At 44.1% G+C, this 27,357-nt stretch overlaps 2 protein-coding genes across 3 annotated transcripts in view; one reads left to right on the top strand and one right to left on the bottom strand.

Annotated features, from left to right (window-relative positions):
* Stk4 (serine/threonine kinase 4) overlaps nucleotides 1–12,640 on the bottom strand; it is a 69,777-nt gene extending 57,137 nt beyond the window's left edge. The window contains exons 1-3 of the mRNA XM_090352415.1: nucleotides 12,524–12,640; nucleotides 7,471–7,551; nucleotides 473–601 (exon numbers count right to left, since the gene is read on the bottom strand). Coding sequence (XP_090208541.1) covers nucleotides 473–601; nucleotides 7,471–7,551; nucleotides 12,524–12,558 — 245 coding nt within the window. The 5' untranslated portion in view covers nucleotides 12,559–12,640. The remainder of the gene's footprint in view (nucleotides 1–472; nucleotides 602–7,470; nucleotides 7,552–12,523) is intronic.
* A 2,747-nt stretch (nucleotides 12,641–15,387) lies between these two features.
* Tomm34 (translocase of outer mitochondrial membrane 34) lies at nucleotides 15,388–27,055 on the top strand. Of its 2 annotated transcripts, none has more exons than XM_090352414.1 (7): nucleotides 15,388–15,637; nucleotides 19,619–19,718; nucleotides 20,765–20,893; nucleotides 21,677–21,846; nucleotides 25,099–25,246; nucleotides 25,758–25,884; nucleotides 26,092–27,055. In XM_090352414.1, the coding sequence occupies exons 1-7, from the start codon at nucleotides 15,511–15,513 to the stop codon at nucleotides 26,194–26,196; spliced, it is 906 nt and encodes a 301-aa protein (XP_090208540.1). In that variant the 5' UTR covers nucleotides 15,388–15,510; the 3' UTR covers nucleotides 26,197–27,055. The 2 variants fall into 2 exon arrangements, with proteins under 2 accessions (XP_090208540.1, XP_090208539.1); XM_090352413.1 differs by having other exon boundaries at nucleotides 15,389–15,637; nucleotides 20,741–20,893.
* The last annotated feature ends 302 nt before the right edge of the window (nucleotides 27,056–27,357 follow it).

Here is a 27,357-nt window from a genome sequence, read left to right as displayed (position 1 = left end):
AAAAAAAAAAACCACATCTGTCTCTTCCTCCTAGTTTCTGAAAGGGCTTACCAACAAATAAAAAAGTAAAACTATATAAACCTAGCTTCCAAACATTCAAACATTTTCCTCTTGTTTTTTTTTTTCTGAGAAGAATATGTACAATGATTCCATCAACCTCTACTTTCTGCAAAATATCTAAGTGAATAAATCTCTAAATGTCCAATTCTAAATAATCACAGAAAGTAAAAAACATGGGCTGAGAGTATAGCCTAGTGGTAGAGCGCCTGCCTAGCATGTACAAAGCCCTGGATTTGATTCCTCAGTACCATATACAAGAAAAAGCCAGAAGTGGTGCTATGGCTCAACTGGTACAGTGCTAACCTTGAGAAAGCCCAAAGATAGTGATCAGGCTCTGAGTTCAAGCCCAGGAGTGGCAAAAAAAAAAAAGTCAAAACCACATTCTCTCCAAAGGAACTCCCCAAGTCTTTACCTGTCACATTGTTGCATGATAGAGATTTCTTTGATTATCTCCTGCAGGTCTGATTCTACTGGAACTTGCTTAATAGCAACAATCTGACCCGTCTCTTTATGAATAGCTTTGTATACACTGCCATAGGACCTACAATCGAGGGAATAAGAATATTTATAAAAACAAAGCCAGCCAAGAAATAAATGGTATAATGCAAGCAACTCCAAATTCTAACATATATATAAACACACACACACATTCCTACACATATATTTGTAATTTATATATATGTGAATATTGTGAAGTGATAATTATCATTTTACTGGATCCTTAGTATCTTCCAGAAACTGTATATCATGTGAGCTTATACCTACAGAAAAAAATACCATAATCATTTATATTGACAAGTAAATGTAAAAAGTGTTCAGAAAGGTTACATGAGCTGCCCACAGTCACATACGTAATTAATAAGTGGTTCAATATTTGAAAGCAGGTATCTGAATAGAGCACTTGTTTCCTCTCTGCACTTATATGAGAATAAAATATGGAAGTCTGTTTTGTTATATTCACTCAAGTACACCAAGTTTATCTCTCCTTGTTCCTCTTATATGCAATAATAATTAAACATTATAAAAAACTCAAATCTAATTCTCTTTAGTGCCATTATCAGTTCAACAGTGTACATATAAACATTTTGCTTTCTGTTCCACTTTTCTTAAAAACCTGAAATCAAAATAAATGAAGTGTCTATGCCTATTTAATTTGGGGACTATAAGAACCTTAGATTTAGAGCTAGGCGCAGTGGCTCACATCTGTAATGGTAGCTACCCAGGAGGCTAAGATCTGAAGATGGAGGTTCAAAGCCAGCCCAGGCACTAAAGAATGTAAGACTCTTATCTCTAATTAATCACTAGAAAACAGGAAGTGGGGCTGCAGCTCTGGGGTAGAGTGGTAGCCTTGACCTTGAGCTGAGGCGCTCAGAGACAATGCCCAGGCCCAGGGGTAGGGTGGTAGCCTTGAGCTGAAGAGCTCAGGGACAGCACCCAGGTCCAGAGTTCAAGCCCCATGACCCCCCCCCACACACACACAAATAACCTTAGATTAGAATATAAAGACCTAATTAAGTCCTACCATCAGCATATATTCACTATTATTTATAAATATTATTAGGGTTTTTTTGTACCAAATTAACCACCAAGAAGCTAGAAGTAGAGCTATGGCTCAAGTGCTGGAGTGCTAGCTTTGGACAAAAAATAAATAATTTAGGGCAGCACTAAAGCCCTGAGTTCAAGCCTCAGGGCTAATACCAAAAAACAGAACAACAAAACTATGCAGAGCACGTAAATTCCATCAGAATCCCCTATTTTACGAATTAATATTATGACATTTAAATACAATATCAATACTTTTTCACCACAGAAAGGCATGTGTAAAGACCTAACCACTGCCTTATCTTCTTTGCTAAAGTAACCCTGAGTTAGTTAAGATGGCAAATCACTTGGTCCCAGGGTATAAATCATGGTAGACTAAACCAGTGCCAGCCTGCCTTTTCTCTTTGCCACAGCATTTGCCCAGTTCTAACCAGTGGTGTTTGACTGAACTTCTGTTGCCAGGTTTCGGAGAAAGATTTTTTTCCCCCAGATTAAAACAACGGCCATTTTCCCCAGGCACTTCCTTTCTTGTTTTGGTTACTGTCTGGTGAGGGAAGATGCTTGAAACTAATATACCCATTCTGAGACTTTGAGAACTGCCCATACCAAACCACTTCTGAGCCCATCCCCTAGTCCTGCTATTCTCATCCAAAGGTACTCTTGACACATATGCGTACCCAAATTGTCTTTATTTCAGCTTTACTCTGGAACTGTATTTTTTTTTCTGGAGAATTCTGTTTCAATGATAGCTTTCTCTTAATACTTTTATTTGCTCATCTACTGTTGAGATGAATACTCACTGGATTACCATTCTTCATTGGTAATCTCTCCATAGTCTCTAATGTCTTCTTCATCCTTCAGTTTCTCTATTTTTTTCTGCAATTGGGATTTAAGTGTCTTAAATTGAAGGGCTTATGTCATTCAAGTATGGAAATTTCTCAACATTCCCTACTTTATCTCTTTTAATACCTTCTAGGATTCTTTCTTTTTGGGGGGGAGGGGGAGTCTGTCATTTGGCTTGAACTCTGAGCCTGAGGGCTGTCCCTGAGCTCTTCAGCTCAAAGGTAGAAAGCTACCACATTGAGCCACAGCTTCATTTCCGGTTTTCTGATGGTTAATTGGATATAATATAGAGAAAAGTCTCACAGACTTTTGTACCCAGGCTGGCTTTGAACCATGATCCTCACATCTCAGCCTCCTGAGTTGCTAGGATCACAGGTGAGAGCCACTAGTATAGGCACAGAAACTTCACTTATCACAGTTTTCATCATCAAGATTCCCAATTTTTTTCACTAGGCCAACTTTTCACATTAATAATCTTTCAAAGTTACTATTTCCTTGTTTTAGCTTTTAAACATCAAAAACAAACATTGTTTATATGCTTTACATGGCAATTTCAATTAACAATTGACAATGTCAATAAACAATTGAAAAGGAAGGAGTATTTCTTTTTTCTTTTCAGAGGTTTAGGTCTTGGTCAGGTTCTTAGCCTTTTGGCTAAGATCAAGTAGAGTATCAGTCCTCCTTCACCCAACTCCACTGCCGTTAGGTCCATGAAGAGTAAGACAATAAAATAACCAAGAGCATGTGGTAGAACAAATAAGCTCATTTCATGACAGAGAGGAGGAAAAGAGAAAAGATGGGGCCTAGGACACGATATATTTTCCTTTCCCTATAACTTACTTCCTCCAACTAGACCCCACTTTTTAGTGACCCTTGCTTCCCAATAACAAATCTATCATGAAATTAACCCAGACTAATCACAGCCCTTAGGATCCAAACACTTCTGAATGAATCTATCAGTTGGTAGCCAAGCCTTTAATAAATGAGCCTTCAGGGAATATTTCAAGTTAAGACCTAAACAAACATACTAAATCTTTTTATTTCTATTTAAAAAACAGCCAACTGAGTCAATATGTAAAACTTTAAAACTTTAAGTATAACAGAAGTAAAAGGAAGCACACTTTCAATGTAAGCCACTCTTCAAATGTTCTCCACTCATTCATTTCAAGCTTGTGACTACTCCACGGGATTTCCTCACAACATGGCCTGACTGCAGACTCCAGAATCAAGTATAGCTCTTTAGCAAGATCTCATTTCACAAGACACCAGTCGTAAAGAGTTCACAATCCATTCATTCTAAAGAAACATTTAAAGACAACAGCATTTTGAATTAAGAAGGAAGTGCAAGCGGAGCACTGGTGGCTCATGCCTATAATCCTCGTTTCTCAGGAGGCTGAGAGCTGAGGATTGTGGTTCAAAGCCAACCTAGGGAAGAAAGTCTGTGAGACTCTTAGCTCCGACTAACCACCAGAGAACTAAAAGTGGTGCTGTGGCTCAAAGTGGTAAAGCACTAGCCTTGAGCAGAAGAGCTCAGGGACAGAACCTAGGCCCTGAGTTCAAGCCTCACAACAGACCAGGAAAAAATAAGTTATGGTAAACATAAATGTTCATAATAAATATAAAGTTATGTCTACTAGCATTATCTTATTGTAAGTGTTAACCTATGATCGTCCTTAGATTAAGGAGCATGGACACGGTGCCTTGAAGGGAACAGCAAGGATGCTAGCTAACGCTAAACATAGCAAGGGACCAGTTCTGGTCACCATCCCGTACCTTTAACAATGCCAATCAATCCTAGACTTGTCTTATGGTCTACAGGTGGTGTTCTCTTTTCCTCCTCTTCTCTGCCTGATTTCTTACTGGATTCCAAAGAGGTTTTTTCCAATTTACAGAAAACTGAAGACTAATTTTGTTTTGTTTTGTTTTTAGTCATGGGACTTGAACTCTGGGCCTAGGTGCTGTCCCTGAGCTCTTCAGCTCAAGGCTACCGCCCTGTCCCTTGAGCCACAGCACCACTTCCAGTTTTCTGATGATTAACTGGAGGTAAGATTCTCACGGATTTTAGCGCCCAGGCTGGCTTTGAACCATGATCCTCAGATCTCAACCTCCTGAGTAGCTAGGATTACAGGCTTGAGCCATGATGTCTAGCTATTTTTTTTTCTTAACAAGGAAGTAATAATCCATGAAAAACTTTTCTAGGTAATCCAGAATACAGCTTGACATTAATGGGGATTGTAGGCATAAATTACACTAGCCCCCACGACAATCTAATCTAATCACCTATGAACTGATTTTAAAGAGCATATAGTCATTATAAAAGTGAGTCATTTTTAAAAGTTAATATGCTCTCCTCTTACATAAATAGCGGTACAACCCTTCTGGAAGGTGGTTTGGAAGTTCAAGAAACTAAAGATAGAACTTCCCAGGGCCAGGAGTTTGGCCTAGTGATAGAGTACTTGCCTAGCATACAAGAAGACCTGGATTTGATTCCTCAGTACCACATACATAAAAAAAAAAGCGGGAAGTGGTGCAAAGGCTCAAGCGGTAGAGCTCTAGCCTTGAGAAAGTCCAAGGACAGTGCTCAGGCCCTGAGCTCAAGCCCAGGACTGGCAAAAAAAAAAAAAAATAGAACTTCCCTATGACCCAATTATATCACTCTTGGGTATCTCCCCAGATCATTACAAGTCAGGATACCATAAAAACATTGGCACATCCATGTTCATTCCTGCATTGTTCACAATAACCAAGTTATGGAAATAGCCCAGATGCCATACAACAGATCAATAAAATGTGGTATAAATACACAACGGAATTTTGCTCATTCATAAGAATAAGTTTATGTTTTTTCAGGGAAATGACCTAGAATATGGACCTACAATAAATAGACCTAGAATAAATCATGCTAAGTGAAGTAAGCCAAGCTCAAAGAGACAAACGGAGCATGTTTCTTTCATATGTAGAAGTTAGATCTAAAATATAACCTATTCAAGGCTCTAAGCATTCATACACAAACAAGACTTTAGGGGGTGAACCCAAAGGTATAACTCCTCTAAAAATTTAAAATATTATTTTATCATCCACGCTCAGGTTTCTCACACCTATAGTCCTAGCCACTCAAGAGGCTGAGATCTGAAGATTGTGGTTAGTAAAGTCCAAGAAAGTCCTTGAGATTCTTATCTCCAATAAACCACTCAAAAACCAGAAGTGGGAAGTAGCACTGTGGCTCAAGTAGCAGAGCACTAGCCTTGAGTAAATGTGTCCAATGACAGTGCCAGGCCCTGAGTTCAAGCCCCAGGACTGGCAAAAAAAATGGGGCCAAGAGTTTGGCCTAGCAGTTGAGTGCTTGCACTCAAGACCCAGCATGCACAAAGACCCAGGATGGCTCAAGGGCTAGGGTTCTAGCCTTGAGGAAAAAGACCAAGGACAAACAGGGCTCAGTGGCTCATGCCTATTATAATCCTAGGTACTCAGAAGGCTGAGATCTGAAGATTAAGGTTCAAAGCCAGCCCCGGCACAAAAGGACCTAAGACTCTTATCTCCAGTTAACCTTTAGAAAACAGGAAGTGGGACTTGGCTCAAGGGTTAGGGCAGTAGCCTAGACCTGAAGAGTTCACCAACAATGCCCAGGCCCAGGGGTAGGGCAGCAGCACTGAGCTGAAGAGCTCAGGGATAGCATCCAGGCTGAGTTCAAGCCCCATGACCCACAAAAAAAATAATAAATTACCATTTAGCAAAATAAATTCCAGAAAATGGAAACATAGATGGGTCTTTTGGTTGTTGTTACTGGTTGCTGGCAGTATTTAGTGTTTTTGTTTTTGCTTTGGGTTTTGCTTTTTCGTGTTGTTGTTGTTCTTTTTAGGGAGGGTAAAGATGGGGCTGCAGAAAGGGAGGAAAGGAAGGGCTAGGAAATGCAATTGTGGTACTAAGTATTAAAAAAAGGGTGTTCTCTTGAATAAGAAGTACTTTCTTTTTTTTTAATTGGTAGTGAGGCTTGAACTTGGGGCCTGGGAGTTGTCCCAGAGCTCTTTTGCTAAAGGCTAGCACTATACCACTTGAACTACAACACTACTTCCAGTTTTCTAGTGGTTAACTGGAGATAGGTCTCATAGACTTCCCTGCCTGGGCTGGATTCCAATGATAATCCTCAGATCTCAGCCTCCTGAGTAGCTAGGATTACAGGCATGAGCCACCAGAACCCAGTTCTAAGAAGTATTATTAAAAGATGAAAAACCCACATGTATGCACACATTCTTACATATGTGTATAAACCACCTCCAAAATGTGCATTTATTACTTATTCAAAAATTAATAGCCAAAACTTAAAAAATGGTGCTTCTAATATTTTAATGTTACAAAAGAAGGAATCAATACACATAATTAAATTTAAAAGCTATGTAAAGGAAAGATGTGAGGAATTATGATATAACCCCTACTATATTATGAAAGTCAATGATAGTACATCAACCAGTAAGTATAATTTATGCCATATTTCACTCACTGTCACAAGTCTGTATTTTAAGAAACCCACACTGGATTCCCAATGGAGAGCTCTGGATCTCCCAGGAACATGCAAAGGATGGCAAGCCTTTATTATATTCCATAAAGCTGCAATAACTAAAATGCTGAATTACACTGCTTTTTACTGAGACTGCAGTGACTGCATATCAATCTAAAGCCATGAGCAGCAAATAGATGTACCTATTTTGATGACTAAAAATGCAATTATGATTTTATTAGTATTATCTTTAACCATATAAAAATCATACATACCATAGATTCAATAGAGGAAACAATAAGTGCCTTGGTGTCAATGCCTCAGAGTCATATTGAATTCATTTAGAATAGTGATTAAGGTGAAATAGTGGAAGGCACTTAAAGCAGCATATTTATCTCCCTACTTCACCTATAGCCAGGCTTATATGCAACATTCCTCTTTCTTTTGCGCATTTCAGAATTGGCACCAGGAGAAAATCTTTATCCTTCAAGTACTACAGCAGGAAAAATACTTATTTTCTCCACACTTACCCTTCTCCAAGTTTCTCTAAAACATCAAACACTTCTTCTGGTTGTTTGGTTAAACTATCTTCATCCAACTTTTTCAGCTGCCTGTAAATAAAGAAATATAAACATAAAATACCATTTCACTTCCTAGCAACTAAAACATAAAATATATCACTTATTTTCCAACTAACTAGCATCCTAAGAATTTCTCTATAGAGCTGGGAGCATGGCCTAATGATAGAGTACTCGCCTAGCATGCACGAAGCTCTGGGTTCGATTCCTCGGTACCACATACACAGAAAAGGCTGAAGTGGTACTGTGGCAAGTGGTAGAGTGCTAGCCTTGAGAAAGCCAGGACGGTGCCTAGGCCCTAAACTCTACTGATAAACAACAAAAGCTAGCCAAGACTTGCCTTTGTCTCACTTGGTCTAAGTGTCATTACGTAGTAAAGACTGACCTCAAACTGACAATGCTTCTGTCTCAGCCACTGAAGAGCTAGGTATATATCACCATACTAACTTTAAGGGCCGTGTGTGTGTGTGTGTGTGTGTGTGTGTGTGTGTGTGTGTGTGTGTGTGTGTGTGTGTGTGTGTACATACATATGCGTGCACTGGTACTGGGGCTTGACACAGCCTCTAGCTCACAGCCTCTCACTCAAGTTTGAGGCTCTTCTACTTAGACCACACCTCCATCGTCAGCTTTCTGCTGGTTAACTGGAGTAAGAATATCTCAGATTAATCTGCCCAGGCTGGCTTCAAACTGAGATCCTCAGATCTCAGCCTCCTGAGAAGCTAGAATTACAGACATGAGCCACCAGTGCCCAGCTCTAAAAGCCTAGTTCAGGACACTGAAGAATTGTTCTGTGGGATGAGTAAGTTTGTTTGGATCACCTGAGGAGCAAAATCAGAACGCAAAGAACAGCTGCCAGGAATCAAGACTTCAGATTCAACATATACAGGAATTTTCTGACAACCGAAGCTGCCCTACAATGTTTAGACTAAGTAATCCTAAATTCCCCATGGCTGGAACATTTAAACAGAAAATGGAAGAAATGTTATGCGGGTAAAATGATGTAGAGTGGGGTCAATCAGTAGATAAGTCCTTTAGAATCACTTAACTCTTAAGAATTCATGAACTGAAAGGCCACTGCTATCTCTTCAGAAAAAATAAGGTCAACAATGTATTGAAACATGAATTGCACTGGCAGCTAGGAAGCTCTCTATTAGCAAGATTTTGGTAACTTTCAAAACATCTAAGTTCTACAGGTCACAGAAACAGAGAATGGAAAGTGAAAGGCAAGAATGAAGTAAAAAATAACTTGGCAACTAGGAGTTTAAACAGCGTTTCTAAGACTCTCCCAAGAACTGCTATGTACCTTTGACTAGTCTCCAAATCAAAGGTACATATCTGATCACAGCCTCCAGACAGTTCTTATTTTACTGATGCTAAACAATCATGGCAACCATGGGGTTATAAATTAACAACCTTTTAAAAATTCTGAAACCTCTGAGAATTGCCAACGGTCTTAAAGAATCTTCTGGAGAATGTGTGTGTGTGTGTGTGTGTGTGTGTGTGTGTGTGTGTGTCCCTGCGTGCGTGCGTGCGTGCGTGCGTGCGTGCGTGCGCATGTGCACATGTATGTATGTGTGTGTCCGTGGGTTCGTTCTACACAATGGCTTCCTGAAATGGCAAAGGACACAAAGAGCTCAGGAAATGGTGAAATATGGAAGTAGTCACTCTGTAGATTTCTTGTAAAGAAAAAGGTTTAAGCTAACTAGACAATACCATTTCTTACAAAAAAAAAAGTTGAATTTAAACACACACACAAACATACCTTCCTAAATAGCAAAATCAGAAGATAAAAAAAATCCTAACCACATCAAATATGAACACTAATAAAGCCTGATCTCAAAAGAATAATCTTAGATTTTAAAAACAGTCAAGAGCTACATACTAAAGAAATGAAAAACTAAAAAGGTCAATGCCTAAACTTGAAGATCAACACAACAGTGACCACACTGACCTTTGAAAAAACAAAGATTCTAAAAATGAAATTCCAGTGACAGCATAAAACTTCCCACTTTCAAAAACATTAAAGATCTGAAGTGAAACTTCTCTAAAACGTCAGAACTGAAATTTCTATGAACTTATGAACAGCTCATATGCCAGGGTTTTGGTAAAGACTTGAATTATATAAACAAAAGCCTCAATCAAGTATAATTAAAGTTTTATAAACAGTTTACATAAGGATCAAATGTGTTTCTTTGAAGTGGTGATTCTTGTAGTTTACAGAAAGCAAAACTCACTATTTCAGCTACCCCAGAGACCACAGAATAAAACAAAGGAAACTGCCATTGCCATGGAAGACAGTTGCAAGGCTCTGATAATACTGTAACAGACAAACTTTATATAACTGCTTACATGCTTCTTTCAAACAATCTAAGTGTTTTCTTTATTTTTGACCAGGAATAATTTAAAACAAATTATCTCTAGTGCTTGACGATAAAGAGGTGGTCAAAAAATATTAGCTGTTAAATGTATCAACAAATGTTATGAGAATCCTAACTGTGCAAGTTATCAAAATAAAACAGAAATTCACCTAAAAAGTATTATAAGCCAAGCACTGGTCACTCACGCCTGTAATCCTAGCTACTCAAGAGGTTGAGCTATGAAGATCATGGTTTGAAGCCAGGCTGGATAGAAAAGTCTATAGAATTCTTACCTCAAATTAATCACCCAAGAAGCTGAAATGGAACCAGGGCTCCAAACACTAACCTTGAGCACAAAAACCCAGAGATAGTGCCCAGGCCCTGAGTGCAAGCCCCAGGATTGGCAATGGTTAAATAATAAATAAAATGTATTATGAGGTTATTAACAAGTCAAAATTGCTATGGAAAAATGTATTGATAAGTGACTAGTACTTGTCATGTTAAACTATGAGTCTTCACAGAACAAGTAAATAGACCACAATGGCATGACTTTTATTATATGACTCTTTCACTTGAGAATTCCCCAGGTCTGAAGCAGTTTCAGCACTTGCTCAGAATGAACAGGTCTGGCTAATACAGATTACACGCACTGAATCTCGGTGGATTTCATTCTCCTGCCACAGAACTGTTGGAAGAGACAAAATCTCAAGAGTGTACTTTATGCCTCCCACTATACCACTACCTAATGGCAACTCACTTTTTAAAATGACCACATTAAGATACCCATCTACCCTCATTCACTTAGTCACACAAATACCACACTCATGAACATACAGAGCACTTCCTTCATCGGGATTGTTGGAAATGCATACCATCTGAAGCTATCAGACATGAACAATGTTTACGAAGAGGTCATTCAGAAGTCTGGCTAATTCTAACCTTCTAGCTCCCATATCCAAACTATAAAAAGGCTCATTTTATTTAGAAAACCTATCACTCATTTCAAACAGAATTACAAATAGGTTACAATAAATGATATATTTTAAATATTTTAATATCAAAATTAACTGTGCCACACACCATGTTGAAGTCCTAACTCCTAGTCCTTCAGAATTTGACCATGTTTAGAGATAGAACCATTGAGTAAAACAGGCAGGGGTCATATGAGCAAGGCTTCAGTCCAATATGATTTGATGTCCTTATAAAAGGAAGAAGTGAGAACACAGGTATAAGGAGAAGACCATATGAATACGTAGGGAGAAGGCAGTCAAAGTCTCAAGATAACAAAGAGCTGGAAAGGGAGTGCTGGGCTCAAGTGGTAGAATGCTAACTTTGAGCAAAAAAAAAAGCTCACAGAGTTCAAACCCTAGGACAGGCACTGAGAGAGAGAGGAGGGAGATAGGGGGGCCTTCAGGCCAAACTACTGGGACATTAAAATCTCAGCTTTGGACCTCAAGAAATCACTAACCTCTATGCTTCAGTTTTTATTATCTCTTTAAGCAGCTCATTCAATACCTGTGAGGGTCCAGTCCAACAACGTTTGTGCAATGTCTGTGTCCTTCAAACAATCATCCTTACGAGTGCTGTCTGGGCTGCCAATCCCCTCCCTCCACCTCTCTCAGCACCCTCACACTCTCAACACTTCCTACTTCAGAGCTCATTCTGCAGCAGGAAGTCAAATGTCTTCTCTGCGAGAAAGAAGTTAACCAAGCTGCACCACCTAGAGGATGACACCCACCGTCTTGCTCCCTACTTTTCTCCAGATGAGGCAAGTCTCAGACCCTGGATGCCCACAGGGGAACTCAGTGGCACAACTGCAACCCATCAGGAGCTCAGAGTTTCCGTAGGATCAGCCTTCAGGCACTTGACCTAAAGGCATTCCAGGCACCTTTAGGATCCGAAGCTGACAGTCACAAATCAACAGAAGGCTCGAAAGAGGGCACGGAGGAGCTACCGGTAGTCGCACAACAGAGGCATGGAGTATTTTATCCTTACATGGGTCCATTTATCTCTCGACTCTTCTGGACCTCCCTGGCTCATCCTTAAGATATTTCATTTACCAATGTTGGGATCCGAAAAGGGGCCGGGGGAGGCTGTAAAGGAAATTAGGACCGAAGATGCTGCCGTCACGCTCGCGTGGGGACACCCCCAGGTACATCCTCCTGAGCCCGCCAGCCTCGCCAGACCTCTCGCCTGTGGCGGACTCTGCAGCGGGGCTCGCACGACGTCGGCCTCGAGCCCGCACACCTGTCCCCACCGCTCCCTGGGGTGGGATCTGAAGACTACTTTTGCGAATCTCGCTCTCGGCGAGCTCCCGCTCCTCCCGAGAGCGACCCCGCGCGGGTCCCCGTGCGGACTCGGCACACCCCACCGCCGTGGGTCTCCTCCGGGGGTCCGGCAGGCGCGCTCGCCAACCCGCCCGCCGTTCCAGAGGGGAGTCCTCCGTCGGTCTCCCCGGGAGCTCCCGCAGCCCGACCCACCGGACGGCCCCGGGGACCAGCAGGTGCCCCGCCAGCCGGGTCGCCTCGCCCCGCAGGTCCCTTCCCTCCGGCGGGGCTCCCACCCAAGTGTCTCCCCCCCCACCGCCCCTCGGCTCCGTACAGTTCACCCCCTGGTCCTCCCCGGCCCCCTGCGCGTCCTCCTCTCACCGGCGCGGCGGGTTCCTCAGCTGCACTGTCTCCATGGCGCTGCCGGCAGCCACCAAACTGGGCTCACTGCTCCATCCTGCCCCGGACCTCCCGGAGCCAAGCCCGCCCCGCAGACCCTCCCACACTTCCGCTTTCCGCCCCTACCGGAAGCGGCGTGAGCGCGTGTGGTGGGCGGGGCTTGTGTGGGTCACGTGGTGCCGCCGCGTGCGCGGAGCCGGAACCCGGAAGTCCTGGAGGGCCTGGAGTCCTGGAGGGCTTTGTCAGGAAGCGCCGGGCCAGTACCTGTCTCTACCTCGGGCTTCTTCTCTCTCGGGCTCCGACTCTCAAAGAACGGTTCTCTTTCCTTGTTCTGCCTTGAGATCCTCTGGCCTCTGCCCACCCACTACTGGGGTTACAGGCAGCCACCGGGCCCTATTTTGTGTATCAGCTGTTAACTACACGTTTGGTTTGGTTTTGCATCCAAAGGCCTTGTCCATGCTGGGCATGTTCTCTGCCTTTGTGCCCTATCCCCAGCCCACTATCCCCTTTCCGTCTCCTCTTCTTAAAATGCTCTGTCCAATCTGCCTCCCTTATGTTGAGAAAACACTGGCAAGTAAAGATATGTTAGGATCAGACTCTCAGGTCTTAACGTTTCATTGATTGAACAGGACTCAGTCGTTGGATTTAACCGTTAAGCTGAAAAACAAGTGGATTTAGGGTAGACATGTCACCAGCATCACAATTGATCAGTTTATAGTTATGCAGAGTTTTCAACCCAGGCTTTCTTGGTCTGTGCTGTTTTTTAAAATAGCATAAAAATATAACATGGACAGTGTAATTCGCCCAGGTCTAGAGGCTGGAAACACGGGTGGTGGTAACTTCAGCCTCTGGTGAGGGCCTCCTTTCTGGTTCATTGACCACACTTCTTGCTGTGTCCCAGCATCTTGGAAGTGATTACTCACTATGGTAAGGACATGGAATCTACCCATGAGGATTTTGCCTCTATAAATTGCCTAATGTCCCCACTCCTAGAACCATCACCTGGGGGCCCGGGGGAGGAGTTAGGAAGGATTTTGAAATAAAGCTTTTTGTGTCTGTGTCAGGACCAGGTCTTAAACTTGGAGCCTCATAGTCTCACTTGGCTTTTCTTATTCAAGGCTAACTTGAGCCAAAGCTCCAGGCTTTTATTTTATTTTCATTTTTTTGGCCAATCCTGGGGCTTGAGCTCAGGGCCTGAACACTGTCTTTGGGCTTTCTCAAGGCTAGAGCTCTACCACTTGAGCCACAGCACCACTTCCAGCTTTTTCTATGTATGTGGTACCAAGGAATCGAAACTGGTCTTTGTGCATGCTAGGCAAATACTCTGCCATGAGGCCAAACTCCCCATCCCAAACTCTAGCTTTTTGAAGCTTAATTGGAAACAACATCACAAACTTTCCTGCCTGGACTGGCTCGAACTTACACCCTCAGATCTCAGCCTAAGTAACTAGGATTACATATGTGAGCCACTAGCACCTGGTTCACCTACAGCTATTAAGGGACAAACTCATGCCTGATGGTAAACTATTGCATCCTGCAGTGACAAAGACAAGAAGGTCCCACCTCTGCCTCCACCTGTAAACTGACAAGCCCAGTGATAAATCATAAGCTAGGGATCAATGTGCAGATCCATCGAGAGCTAAAGAGGGGATTTGAGAGCTGATGTTTTGAGTTTAGTGTTATAAACTGATTCAGGATAAAAAAAAATATTCAGAAGGGAATTCCAGAAGAGAATAACTAGAGGCAAGAGAAATTGTTTAGTATGTGTAAGTAGTAAAATGAAGTTTAAAAAAAATTGGATGAGGCCGAAGTTTGGCCTAGTGGTAGAGTGCTTGCCTAGTATGCACAAATACCAGGGTTTGATTCCTCGGTACCAGATACATAGAAAAAGCCAAAAGTGGTGCTGTGGCTCAAGTAGTAGAGCTCTAGCCTTGAGAAAGCCCAAGAATAGTGCTCAGACCCTGAGTTCCTGCCCCAAGATTGCCAAAAGAGAGAGAGAGAGAGAGAAATTGGAATATTTAGTGGGTCAAGATAAGAATAAACTAAAGTCACCCTGAATGGAAACTCTTTATCCATCAACCATTTACCAAGGCTCCATTTACCAAGTCAGTACCCAGAAAGCCTCAAGACCTTTGCTGTTGTCCGGGAGTTTGGCCTAGTGGTAGAGTGCTTGCCTAGCATGCAAAAAGACCCAGGTTGGATTCCTCAGTATCCCATGCACAGAAAAAGCCCAAAGTGGTGCTGTAGCTCAAGTGGTAGAGTGCTAACCTTTCTCAAGGACAGTACCCAGGCACTGAGCTGAAGCCCGATGAGTGACAAAAAAAGAAAGAAAGAAAACCTTTGCACTTGCTATCTCCATTTAGAATATTTCCTAAATCATCTCAGGTTTCAGGCCCATTATTGCCCTCAAGAGTGTTCTTCTCTGCCTGCCTCGTCTACCGTAGTTCCCACGGGGGCACTTTCCGTGGCATTACCAGTCTCTTTTCTTGGGGGTTTACTTTGTTGACCACCAGCCTTGCTATGTGGTCCAGGCAGGCCTCAAACTCGCCATCCTCCGGCGACAACTGCAGAGGGCCGGAATTTCAGCCGTGTACCACCATCCCAGGAAGTTTCACTTTCTTCAAGTGAAGATAGCGTCTTCACTGGGTCAGGCGTTAAAGGCGTGCTACGGCCCCTCCAGAAGATGGAGAGCGAGTCTCCCCCCTTCCCCCCTCCCCGCCGTTGCCCCTGGACACCCAGCGCCCCGCCCAGCTCTAGGAACCAAGGCGGTGCAGACTGAGCATGCGCAGAGGGCCGGGCTCTCCGCCTCCAGTGCGCGGAGGCCCCGCCCCCTGGCTGCCGCAGAAGGGGCGGGACCCAAGGCCTCGCAGTCGGTGCTTCCGCCCGGACGCTGTTTCCTCGGGGACGCTGTTTCCCCCGCCGCGCCGCCGGGTCCGGAGTCGCTCCCTCGTCGGCCCGCCGGCCCCGGGATGGCCCCGAAACTCCCGGACTCTGTGGAAGGGCTCCGTGCTGCCGGCAACCAGAGCTTCCGCAACGGCCAGTACGCCGAGGCCTCCGCGCTCTACGGCCGCGCGCTGCAGCTGCTGCAGGCGCGAGGTACGAACCTGGCCCCCATTTGTCCCCCGGCCGGCCCCCCACGGCCTCCCCTCGGCGCCCCCCACGCCGGGCTCCGGGGCCGGCTGGCCGGGGCTTTCCCTCCCCCGCGGCCCGCCGGCCCCGCAGGCCTTCCCGCCCGGCTCCGCCCCCGCCGGCGCTCAGCATCCCACCAGAGACTTCCTCGGTTCGTTTTCATTTTCCAACTGCCTTCCGGACTCCCAGCCTCAAGTTACTCGGGCCTCCTCCTCCTCCTTCTCCTCCTTCCCCTCCACTACTTTTTTAAATTAAATATCTTTTGAGCACCTGTTGTATACCTATTCCCTGTTGAATCACACTGCGGGATTTGGGAGAGGGGGGTGGGCCTTAAGGTAGTAAATAAATACATAAGGACATCGAGGGGAAAGTAAAGCCATCGAAAAGACTGACACCAGCCGGGAACTGGTGGCTCAGCCTTTAATCCTAGCTTCTCAGAAGGCTTGGATCTAAAGATGGTGGTTCGTAGCCAGCCCAGGCAGGAAAGGCCGTGAGCCTCCAGTTAACCGGAAGGGGAGCTGTGGCTCCAGTGGTAGAGCGCTAGACTTGAGAAAAAAAAAAAAAAAAAGCCCAGTCCCTGAGTTTAAGCCCCACAAAAAGAGAGTGAGAGAGACACTGAGGTGATGTAATCATCCCTAGCACCCCTCTACCGTGGGAAGTCAAAGGCAACTTGTGTAATGGAGGGCCATTCCAGGAGATGACTGAATGGTGAGAGCCCAGTGCACAAAGGCTGAGCTCTCCAGATGGAGGAAACAGCCATTATTAAGGCCCTCGGAGCCAGGCAGAGTTAGCTCCTCTGCAATCCTAGCAACTGTGGACGCTATAATCAGAGAATCACAGCTTGAACTGCCTGGGCAGACAATTCGGAGAGACTCCCAATTAATTGGAGTTAATCTCCAACTAGCAAAAAGCCAGAAGTGGAGGTGGAGGTGTAGCTTGATTGGTACAGTGCCAGCCTTGAAGCAGAAAGCTATGGGAAAGCATCCTGGCCCAGAATTTGGGCCCAGAGTTCAGTACACACACACACACAGGGTAAGCAGTGTGCCCAAGGCCTGAAGCACAGTGCTGCATTTCCTATAGGGAATACATGAGAGTAGAAGAGCCAGTCTTGTAGCCATGTTAAGCTTTAGTAAGGAATTTGCATCTTATTCCTTGAGAGAAGGGATAGGAGATTTTTATATAGTTCCCCTAGGCCCAAGGCCTCATTTCCAGAATATTTTATCCAGAGCCCCCCTTGGTTAAAGCTTATAACTTTTGACATTTTCACTTCAGTGCCTATTTTCTTTTGCCTTCCTCTTTCTTGGCTAGCATAAGTCAAATGCTCTATAGAAATTACTTTTATGTACATTATACCTTACTGGTAAGACACTTAGAATTGAAAAATCTAGGGTTAGACAATCAGGATATGTCCAAGATAGGATTTGCACATGGATCTATCTGTCTGATTGCTACGACCAGGGTTTTGTTGTTGTTGTTGTTGTTTTTTCTTTTGGCCAGTCCTGGGCCTTGAATGCAGGGCCTGGGCACTGTCCTTGGGCTTTCTCAAGACTAGCACTCTACCACTTGAGCCACAGCACCACTTCTGGCTTTTTCTATGTATATGGTACTGAGGAATTGGGCGCAGGGCTTTGTGCATGCTAGGCAAGCACTCTGCCACTAGGTCACACTTCCAGCCCCAAGACCAATATTTTTGTAAATTAGACTTCTTCATGTTTCCAGGTTAAGCCTTTTTATTAGTAGTTTTTACAGTAATAATCTACTCTTCACTCCCCATCCCCTCTGTTTTTTCTCCTGGGAACCTCTGTAGTCTTACCTGCTCAGACCAGCATTATTTGAAATTGTTCAGGGATCTGAAGTGTTGATAATTCTTCATTTTCCTTTCTTACCCACCCAGCTGGTCTAGAAAAGCTGTGCTTTTGTGTACGTTTATTCCTTAGGAAAATTGACCCTAGGTTTAAATTTCTCCGGGACCACAGTTTTTCTGATCCAACTACTGATTTTGTGGTAATTTGTGGACAAATTTCTTGATTGTTCTTGGAAGGAACAGGGAGCAGCCTAATGCAAGGAACCTTCTCAGCAAGTCTGTGAAGTGATGCTTTCATGTGCTCGGTACATACACAGGATCAAGTGACTTGGTCAGGCTGGCTGGACTGTAGGTTCTCCTGGTGTTTTCATATGCCATTGCTATTTCTGAACAGGACATGCTCTGGTGACTTGGGATGCATTACAGACAACTTGCTTCTTAAGGACAAGGCTGTGTTTTATCTATGTACTTTCTGGCTCAGGGCCCAGCAAGATAAGAAAAAGGCTATTTTAATCATGTTTGCTATTGTTGCTGTTGAATGCAAGATATCAAATATCAGCATAGTATCATGATGGTGAAAAAAGCAAGTTACCAAGGGATAGGAAATATGATGCTCCTTAGGAAATGCTGTGGTAGATATAAATGATATTGTACCTTACCTGTGACTACATGTGTAATAAAAATAGCCAGGTGCCAATGCCTCATACATATAATCCTAGCTACTCAGGAGAACTAGAGGAGGATAGCAGTTCCAGGCCAGCCTGGACAGAAAAGTTAGCAAAACTCCATCTCCAAAATAACCAGGAAAAAGTAGAGTTATTAGTGAAACTCAAGTGGTGAAACACCGTCCTAGAATGTACAAGGTCCAAACCACAGACCCACCCCCTTAAAAAGTAGACAGTGCTTGAAAACCTACATATCAGTTGTCCTGGCTCCTGAAAAGGGAGCTCAGGGATATGGATGAGAATGCATAGGACTTTAGGCATATCACAAATAAAAAGGAAATCAGGCCTAGTATCTTATACCTGTAATTCCAGCACTCACTCAGCAGTCAGGGCAAAAGATCACTAGTTTTAGGCTAGGCTGGGCTATATAGCCTCAGCACCATTTCCAGCTTTTTTCTATGTATGTGGTACCAAGGAATCGAACCTGGGTCTTCATGCATGCTAGGCAAGCACTCTACCACTAGGCCAAACTCCCGGCCCCTAAATTTAAGGATGAAAATATGTCAATATGCTAAATATAGTAGTAGGTACTGAATAGTATATGGCATTGCATGTGTTTCAGAATTTTCAGAAAGAAAATGTTTTCAGGTCTTTGGGATAGGTCCCTAGGAGTAGAATTACTGGATCTTGTTTAGTTTTTCTATGTTTTTGTTTTTTGATTTTTGCCAGTCTTGGGCTTGAGCTCAGTGCTCAGCCGAGCACTGTTCTTGGACTTTCTCAAGGCTAGAGTTCTACCACTTGAGCCTCAGCACCACTTCTAGATTTTTTTTCTATGTATATGGTACTGAGAAATTGAACCTGCTCTTCATGCATGCTAGGCAAGCACTCTACCACTAGGCCAAACCCCCACCCTTCTGTTTTGTTTATGGCTATATATGGGGGGGGGGAGCAGTACTTAGGGTTTGAACTCAGAACCTCTGTTGACAGGGTGCCTGTTCTGTTGCTTAAACGCCATGCTCTTGGCCTCAAAAATTATCTTTAAAATTGAAAATCATAGCCACAGTGAAAACACAGTTAAGTAGCATTCCTGAGAGTAGGATTTTCTTTAGAGAAATAATAACTCTCTTGCTCTTGGATAACTGGAATTCTTCTGAGTTCACCATACATAGTCTTTGTAAGACTCTGCTCAGTGACTGACTTGCAGAGTGAGGCAGGAGTCAGCTGTATATGCTTTGGGCCAATTCAGTGCTGAAGTGAATAATTGAGAAGATGCTTGGTTCCCTGTAATGGCAGCATGGTCAGTCAGTGCCCTGTCCCAGTCAATGCTGGTGAGAATGACAAACATGCCAGCAGGTGCTGGTGAACAAGCCTGAGCGATTATAGTCATCTGTTGCCTTTCCCCAAAGCCTCGAGAGTTTCGGTTTTCCCCTGACATCCATTTTCCAAAGTGATGCTCTCTTTCTGCCTTCTCCTGGGCAGGTTGTGCAGACCCCGAAGAGGAAAGTGTTCTCTACTCCAATCGCGCAGCGTGCCACTTGAAAGATGGGAACTGCACAGACTGCATCAAAGACTGTACTTCGTAAGTGACCCGGGGTGACTTTTGGGTCCCTGAGGATCTAGTTTATTTCTTCCTTGGAAGGATCCTCCCAGTTATATAGGTGACAGATTCTAGGATTATCATCAAGCCTCGGGCAACAGGTTTTATTTGTTTTGGTGCCTTTGACTTGTGTCTTTGGAGTTTCAGCTCTGCTGCTATTGAAAAATGAGTTAGGTGGGTAGTTAGAGGTCGGCCTTAAAACTTTCTTGAGTCTGGGAACCTGTGGTGAGACAGAGTTGCAGATCTGTGACAGGCTTGCTAAATGGCTTTTTGTGTTTTGTTTTGTTTTGTTTTTGCTTTTGTTTTTGTTTTTTTCTGGGATGGATACAGGTAAAAGGGAAGAAGGAGGGGAGAAAAGAAAGAAGGATGAGAGAAGGTTGTTGCTGAAGAAGCAAAGAGGACAAAAATGGGTTTCCATCATTGACCAGTGATAGAGAACACTGAGCAGTTGTTCATACCTCTCCCTTCTTCAGGCCAGGCTAATGTGGCCTGCTCATCTCTAAACTAGCACTTAACCCCTCCTGACTGGTAGCACTGCCTTACAGGAGTAGGTAGGTGAACATGCTGGTAGAACCTATACTAGGTTTCCTTCTTAAGTGCTCATGATCACCCTGTAGGTTAAGTTTACCCACCTTCCCAGGTAGAACTGAGTTACTGAATTTGCTGGGGTACCATTTCTAGGATGGCAGAGGTGCCTCCCAATGGAACCTCAGCTGACTCCACATGTATCACTCACACAGGACTTAAGTCTAGTAGCTTGAAAACCATGGGGTTCTTTTTCTCTTTAGGAGAGTGAAGGAATGAAAATTGATATATTTGCATGCAAAGTTCCCATTAATAGTTCTCAACCCTCCTTTCCCACACACTTTAAATTGAAAAGTTCTCATTTTAGAGGGAATGGCTTTCTGCACAAGTTGCCTCTAATACATGGACCCCACCTAGAAGAAATTGTGGGACAGCCCTAGGGTCCCAGCAGAAATACAATAGTTTGCTTTCTGTTTTAGAGCCCTGGCCTTGGTTCCTTTCAGCATGAAGCCTCTACTGCGGCGAGCAGCAGCCTATGAGGCCCTAGAGAAGTACCCCCAGGCCTATGTCGACTACAAGACTGTATTACAGATTGACAATAGTGTAATGTCAGCCCTGGAAGGCATCAATAGGTGAGCCCAATTCACCTCAGGTCTTCTCCGTGGAGGTTCTCTATGCTTGATCCACCCATTGATTTGGTTATCTTCTGAATAGCATTCCTTTGACTGGGCTTAGAAGACTGGCATGCAATGGGCCGGGAGTTTGGCCTAGTGATAGAGTGCTTGCCTAGCATGCACAAAGACCCAGGTTCAATTCCTGGTACCACATACATAGAAAAAGCTAGAAGTGGTGCTGTGGCTCAAGTGGTAAAGCTCTAGCCTTGAGAAAGTCCAAGAACAATGTTTAGACCCTGAGTTCAAGAGCCAGGACTGACTCCCCCCTAAAAAAAAAAAAAAAGACTGCCATGTGGGCAAAGTTTGCAAAGAGAATCTGCTGTCTTTAGTAGTTGATTATTTTTTTTTTTACTAGATTCACTTTTTTTTTTTTCATCTCATAGTACTCAAGAAATGTTAGGTGCTTACCTGACTTTTAGATAGAAAAAATACTAAAACAGAACATTCTTGGGGAACATGTAGTTTGGCAGGGTAAAGTTATGTATCCTTAACATGCAGCACATATCACCATGTATTGTGGTGAGCCCTAATCGAATGAGGGTCATAGTGATAATCTGAGAAGTAGCGTGTGTGGGGATGGCAGGCTCCATTTTGTTCCTCTATTACAGCTCTGTTAAGAGAATATAAGCAGAAGGTTTGGACTGGGGGAGATAATTCTAGCTTTTGTGAAAGGGCCTATCTTTCCCTGAGGCATGTAAAGGGAGTAACAGCCTTCTTGACCCTGCTGCAAAACCCTTCCAGAATGACCAGAGCTCTCATGGACTCACTTGGACCTGAGTGGCGCTTGAAACTGCCCTCTGTCCCCGTAGTACCTGTCTCGGCCCAGAAGAGGTGGAATTCCCTGCCTTCAGAGAACCACAATGAGACAGCTAAAAGCAAATCCAAAGAAACTGCAACTACAAAGAGCAGAGGTAAGTTGTGACGCCCTGCTTAGAGTGTTTCTATATACAAATTGATCTTACTTAGCCAAGTTATATATAAGTAAAGTTTTTTAAAGAAAGAGAAAAGGTCTCTACTCAGAGTTTGTTTTCTCAGCTGTACAGTGAGGCAAAGAGAAAACCTACTTTGTAGCAATAAGGATTAAGAACTTTTCAGCTTTGCCCATGGGTTTCGGGTATTTGTTCCCATTCCTCTGGTGGTATTTGGGTGTGTCACTTAGCATAATTTTGTTTGTAAGAAAGGAAAGCTCAGTAAAGGGAATGTATTGCTCACATAAATGCAAGTCCAGAGTTCAGATGAGGTTTGCCCCAGCAGTTCATTATATACTCAGGTTCTTCTTTTTTCTTTCTGTTTTTTTGTTTTGTTTTGTTTTTAAATCCAGGGCCTGAATTCTTTTGCTCAAGGCCAGTGCTCTACCACTTTGAGCCACAGCTCCACTTCCAATTCTTGAGTAGTTACTTGGAGATAAGAAGTCTCATGGGGACTTTCCTGCCTGAGCTGGCTTCAAGGTGTGATCCTCAGCCTCCTGAGTAGCTGGAATTATAGGCAGGAACTACTGGCACCCAGATCATAATAAGATTCTTTTCTCCATTTTCTTCTTGGTTGTATTTCAGCTTTGCCTTCAGACATTTTCTGGCCTTCAGCCTTACTCCATGCCTCATGACCTGGGGAAGGAACCTTCTCTGCCTGACCGCACCACCACAAAAAGAAAAACAAAATAGTTCACTAGTGAATGAGAGCCTATTTTTCCCAAAGTGCCCTGTGTAAAATTATTCTCAGTTTCTTCTGGTTTGGTCAGGAGATGAGATTTTGTGACTTTCTTAGCCCCAGGCCCTTCGTACCACCTCCAGTACTAGAGGGAGATGCTTCCTCAGGAACTGGTGCTCTGGGTGGATCCTTGGAGAAAGATTAGTAAAAGAAAAGCGATCAGATCCTAAAGCCCACAAGCAGGAAACTAACCACTGGAAGCCTTTACCATGTTCCAAGAGAACTAACTGTCCCACCAAGTAGGCCAGGGATTGAGGTCAGGGAAATGTAGGGATCTCTGAGAGGAGTAACTATCTAGCCATGGGTAGTACTCACTCTGCCTTGTGGGAGTCACTCAGCCATATATGTGTTCCAGGTCTTGTGCTAAGTATTGTGACATGAGAGAGGACAATCTGTAGGGAACTACTGATCAGACAAGGAAATGAAACAAGGAAAGAACACTTTACAAGGAGAGCCAGGCGAGGTGGCTCACGCCTGTAATCCTAGCTACTCAGGAGGCTGAGATCTGAGGATCAAGGTTCAAAGACAGTCTGGGCACTAAAGCCCATGAGACTGGTACTCCAATTAATCACTAGAAAATGGGAAGTGGTGCTGTGGCTTCAGTGGTGGGGGGTAGTCTTGAGCTGAAGAGCTCAGGGACAACATCTAGGCCCAGAGTCCAAGCCCTATGACCCACCAAAAAAAAAAGAAAAAAATTACAAGGGGGAAGAATGAGTGCTGTAGAGTCTTCAGACAGGAAGCTTAATTAAATACCTAGCTTACACACACACACACAGCTTAAGGTTAGAGAAAGCTGGCTATGAAATGATAGCTGGAACTGGGCCTTGAAGGAGGAGGTCATAAGTGGGAAGGGACAGAGACAGTAGAAGGAACTGGGGAAGGAAAAGGAAAGCACACAGGGCAAACAATGGAAATACCTGTTGGAACAATGAGCGGTATGTCACAGAACCCAGGTAAAACTGAGGCTGTATATATCCAGTGCATAGAGTCGCTTCTAGAGAAGCTCCAGAAATGTACATCTGTGACATGTACAGGAGTATTCATAGCAACATGTTTGTAGCAGCAATAAGAAAACCAGAAATAACTCGCATTTCCACAAGTGAGACAAAGGACAAATCCATTGTGGTGCTGCCACTGTGAAAATGCATCAACCTGCTGGGCACCAGTGGCTCACACCTGCAATCCTAGCTACTCAGGAGGCTGAGATCTGAGGATCCCAGTTCAAAGCCAGCCTGGGCACTAAAGTCTGTGAGACTTTTATCTCCAGTTAACCACCAGAAAACTGTAAGTGGTGCTGTGGCACAAGTGGTAGAGTAATAGCTTTGAGCTGAAGAGCTCAGGGACAGCACCTAGGCCTGGAGTTCAAGCCCCATAACCAACAAAAAAAAAAAAAAAAAAAAATGCATCAACCCATATGAATCTCAAGAGCATGTCAAGTGGGGGAAAGGAAAACCAAACCAAAAATGTATATGCAGGATTATTTACTCCTCTATATAAAACTCAAAAATAGTATATTAAAGAATAGTTTATTGGTATTACTATATATAGTTAAACTATAGGTTAAAGCAGGGAAAGTCAGCAGAGAAGACTAGAATTGGGGGGCATCCTATTTTCTTCCAGAAGTAGATTAAGTAGAGAAGGGTATTCAGGACTACAGGAGACTTCGTGATGTTTCCTAAGCAGTGGGATGGGTTCCGAGGTTGGTTGTAGCCTTACTTTTGTTGTAAATACTCGTTTTTTTTTTTAAATTAGTTTTTAAGGATTAAAAAGCAGGTAACATAGAACCAAGACTGAGAAGTTAACTGGAGCCAAGCAGTGAATGGCCTTTTTCCACCAATGTAAACCGCGTGTTCACCTTGTTCTCTCTGTTATGAGAAGCTGGGGTCAAGCTGCCTGGGACAGGAGAGGGAGGGGACTCACAAACTCAGACCAAAACAGAACAAACACACCCTTGTATTCACTTCTGAAACCCAGAAACTATAGCTCTTTTTTTGCTAGCTGTTAGTTGAGTAGCACTCCTGCTTTAAGTCTGCAGGATATTTTATACTTTCTCATGTACCCTCATGTCTGATCCTGACATAGCCTCTTGTGGACTAGATGCTCTGCTGCCTTAGTTAGGAAACTGAAGAGGTTAAATAGATCACTTGAGGTACACCAGCTATCAAGTGGCCATGTCAAGACTAGAACCTGAGCTGCTTAGTCATGTATATGTCATGTGCATGTTGTAAATACATCGATAGCAGGAGTCTTCAATCTCCTCTGAATGAAAAACTTTCCAAGAAGCCATTAGTTGGGGAACTCATTGTTTAATCCAGGAAAAATAATTTAAAACAGTATAGGCAGTGGGGGGTGGGAGGGAGTTACTCCATTTTGAAGAGATAATGCTGAAGAGATCTCACTGATCTCGTTTGAGCACTTGCTGCTCCATGGTTTTTTCCTCTTCTGAATTTGTCTAGTGCCTTCTGCTGGGGATGTGGAGAGAGCCAAAGTTCTGAAGGAAGAAGGCAATGAGCTTGTAAAGAAGGGCAACCATAAGAAAGCTATTGAGAAGTACAGTGAGAGCCTCTTGTTTAGTAACCTGGAATCTGCCACGTACAGCAACAGGTACCTTGCACACAGCTGCTGGCCTGGGGGATTTCAGGACATTGGACATTTGGTTCCATGGGCTTCTGTGACTGATGGGTTCTCCAGTCTCTAGCATTTAGTCATGTTCTAGTTCAGACCATGCACTTTGACCCCTTTCAGGATACAGGGTAGTCTGGGTTTTACTAGCTCCATAGACTTTTTAATTAGCCCCTTGAAAGACCTTGGTTCAGGAGAGTGAAGTAGACAGAGAGATAGCCCCAAGTAAGATCAGGATCTGGGATCATTTAGACCCCCTTGCTTTAGCCCTCAGTAGTGGTAGCATGTTGGGTAGATCCCTTCACTCTATCCAACCACAGAAAGGTTTTCAAGACTTCTCGTCTATAAATAGAGGGTAGGACTGTTGGGAGGACCTAAGAAGATAGCTGGCACAGAATAGGTGTTCACAAATCAGAGATGACTTTTCAGCTGTCTTTGAGCTTGTGGGGGTCCATGAAAAATGACTGAACCTCTACAATGACCTCTCCACCAGAGCACTCTGCCATCTAGTCCTGAAGCAGTACAAGGAAGCAGTGAAAGACTGCTCTGAAGCCCTTAAGCTGGATGGGAAGAACGTGAAGGCGTTTTACAGGCGGGCCCAAGCCTACAAGTCACTCAAGGTAAAAGATGTATGTCTGAACGTGCTGCTGTTTCGCTGTAGATACTGATGCCAGTACTGGCACTTCAGAGTGCAGTTAAAAGTGAGGCAATTATTGCAGGGCCCCAAGATAGTGCACAACACGTAGAGGCTGGAGTTTGAAATGTCCTGACCCCAGCTAGATCTCACCTCCTCCCGGTCCCTTCCCCACACTCTTCTCTTCCACTAGGACTATAAATCCAGCCTTGCAGACATCAGCAGCCTCCTACAGATTGAGCCCAGGAATGGCCCTGCACAGAAGTTACGTCAGGAAGTTAACCAGAGCCTGAAGTAGAACCCCCAATGGGCAGCAGGAACCCTCTGCCTGACCATCCCAGAGAAGCCAGGAGCCTCCTCCCCTGCATCTGCCTACCCCTAACACCCAGCATGCCCCCAAGGGAGCTTCAAAGTACTCTCCTCAGCCCCTCTGAGAAGCTTTGCTTGTTCAAATTAAGCCCAGTATAGTCAAGCACAGGACATTGTTTTGGCAGAAAGGTACCTTCTAGAGCTGAGTGTGAAGTTGGAGACTTGTCCCCATTCACCTGCCTCAGACAGCAAACAGTAGGCTTGGTCCTGCAGGCTGCCCCTATGGCTTCCCCAGACCCAGCCTTTCTGCAGTTAACCTGAACAAACTGAGCTGGGGAAAGGAAGGTTTGACAAGCTAAAACTCCTGACCCACCTACACCCAGAGCAGCCTGTTGAGCTGGTTCTCCAGGGCTGCTACCTCCCCACAGGCACAGTCCACTGTGTCTGAGCCCCAGTGCCTTTAGTCAGGCCCTCCTTTGTGGGAAGGCAGAGCCCTGACCTGTGGAGTCTCTGTCCTCGACTCTGCCGCTGCCTTCTATGTGCAGCTACCTAAGCTATTTCAAGAGCTCAGTGGTTATGGCTGTTCCTCCTGGGATGGAGAGGCCTCTCTGAGGTCAGTGTCCTTCCATGCTGGGCAGGAACTTGCCTTTTCCCCCAAACATGGCCCCTCAGGCTTCTTAGTTGTTTGTAATATGTTGAAGTTAATTTGGACTGATTTTGTTGAACTGTGTTTAAGCTCTTGCATTAAAAAGCTTTTACAGGTGTTTGTTCTACTTTCATTTATACCTCTTTAGCTTTGTGCCTGGAACTTCATAGTGATAATAAAGCTATCGATTCTTGTGCATTTATCCATTTGTTGAACAAATTTACTAAAATGTCCGCAGTCGAGTGGAAAGGTGAGACGTGATCAGATAGCTGGCCACAGCTGGCTAAAGCATGGTGAAGGAAGAGGGGGGTGAGCGCACCAGGGACTCGGGGTTGGTCTAAGCAATGGAGCAGTTTAAGGCAAAATTAGGTACAGTCTTGAGAAACAGTGGCTGTGCGCCGGGCACGGTGGCTCACGCTGTAGTCCTAGCTACTCAGAAGCCTGAGATCTGAGGATCACGGTTCAGAGCCAACCTGAGCACTCAAGACTCTTATCTCCAATTAA

This window comes from Megascapheus bottae, chromosome 18 (genome assembly GCF_031878675.1).
Source record: "Megascapheus bottae isolate mThoBot1 chromosome 18, mThoBot2.hap1, whole genome shotgun sequence".
NCBI classification, from domain to species: domain Eukaryota; kingdom Metazoa; phylum Chordata; class Mammalia; order Rodentia; family Geomyidae; genus Megascapheus; species Megascapheus bottae.
Note: the sequence above shows the minus strand (reverse complement) of the source record. Positions and strands in the feature narration are given on the sequence as shown.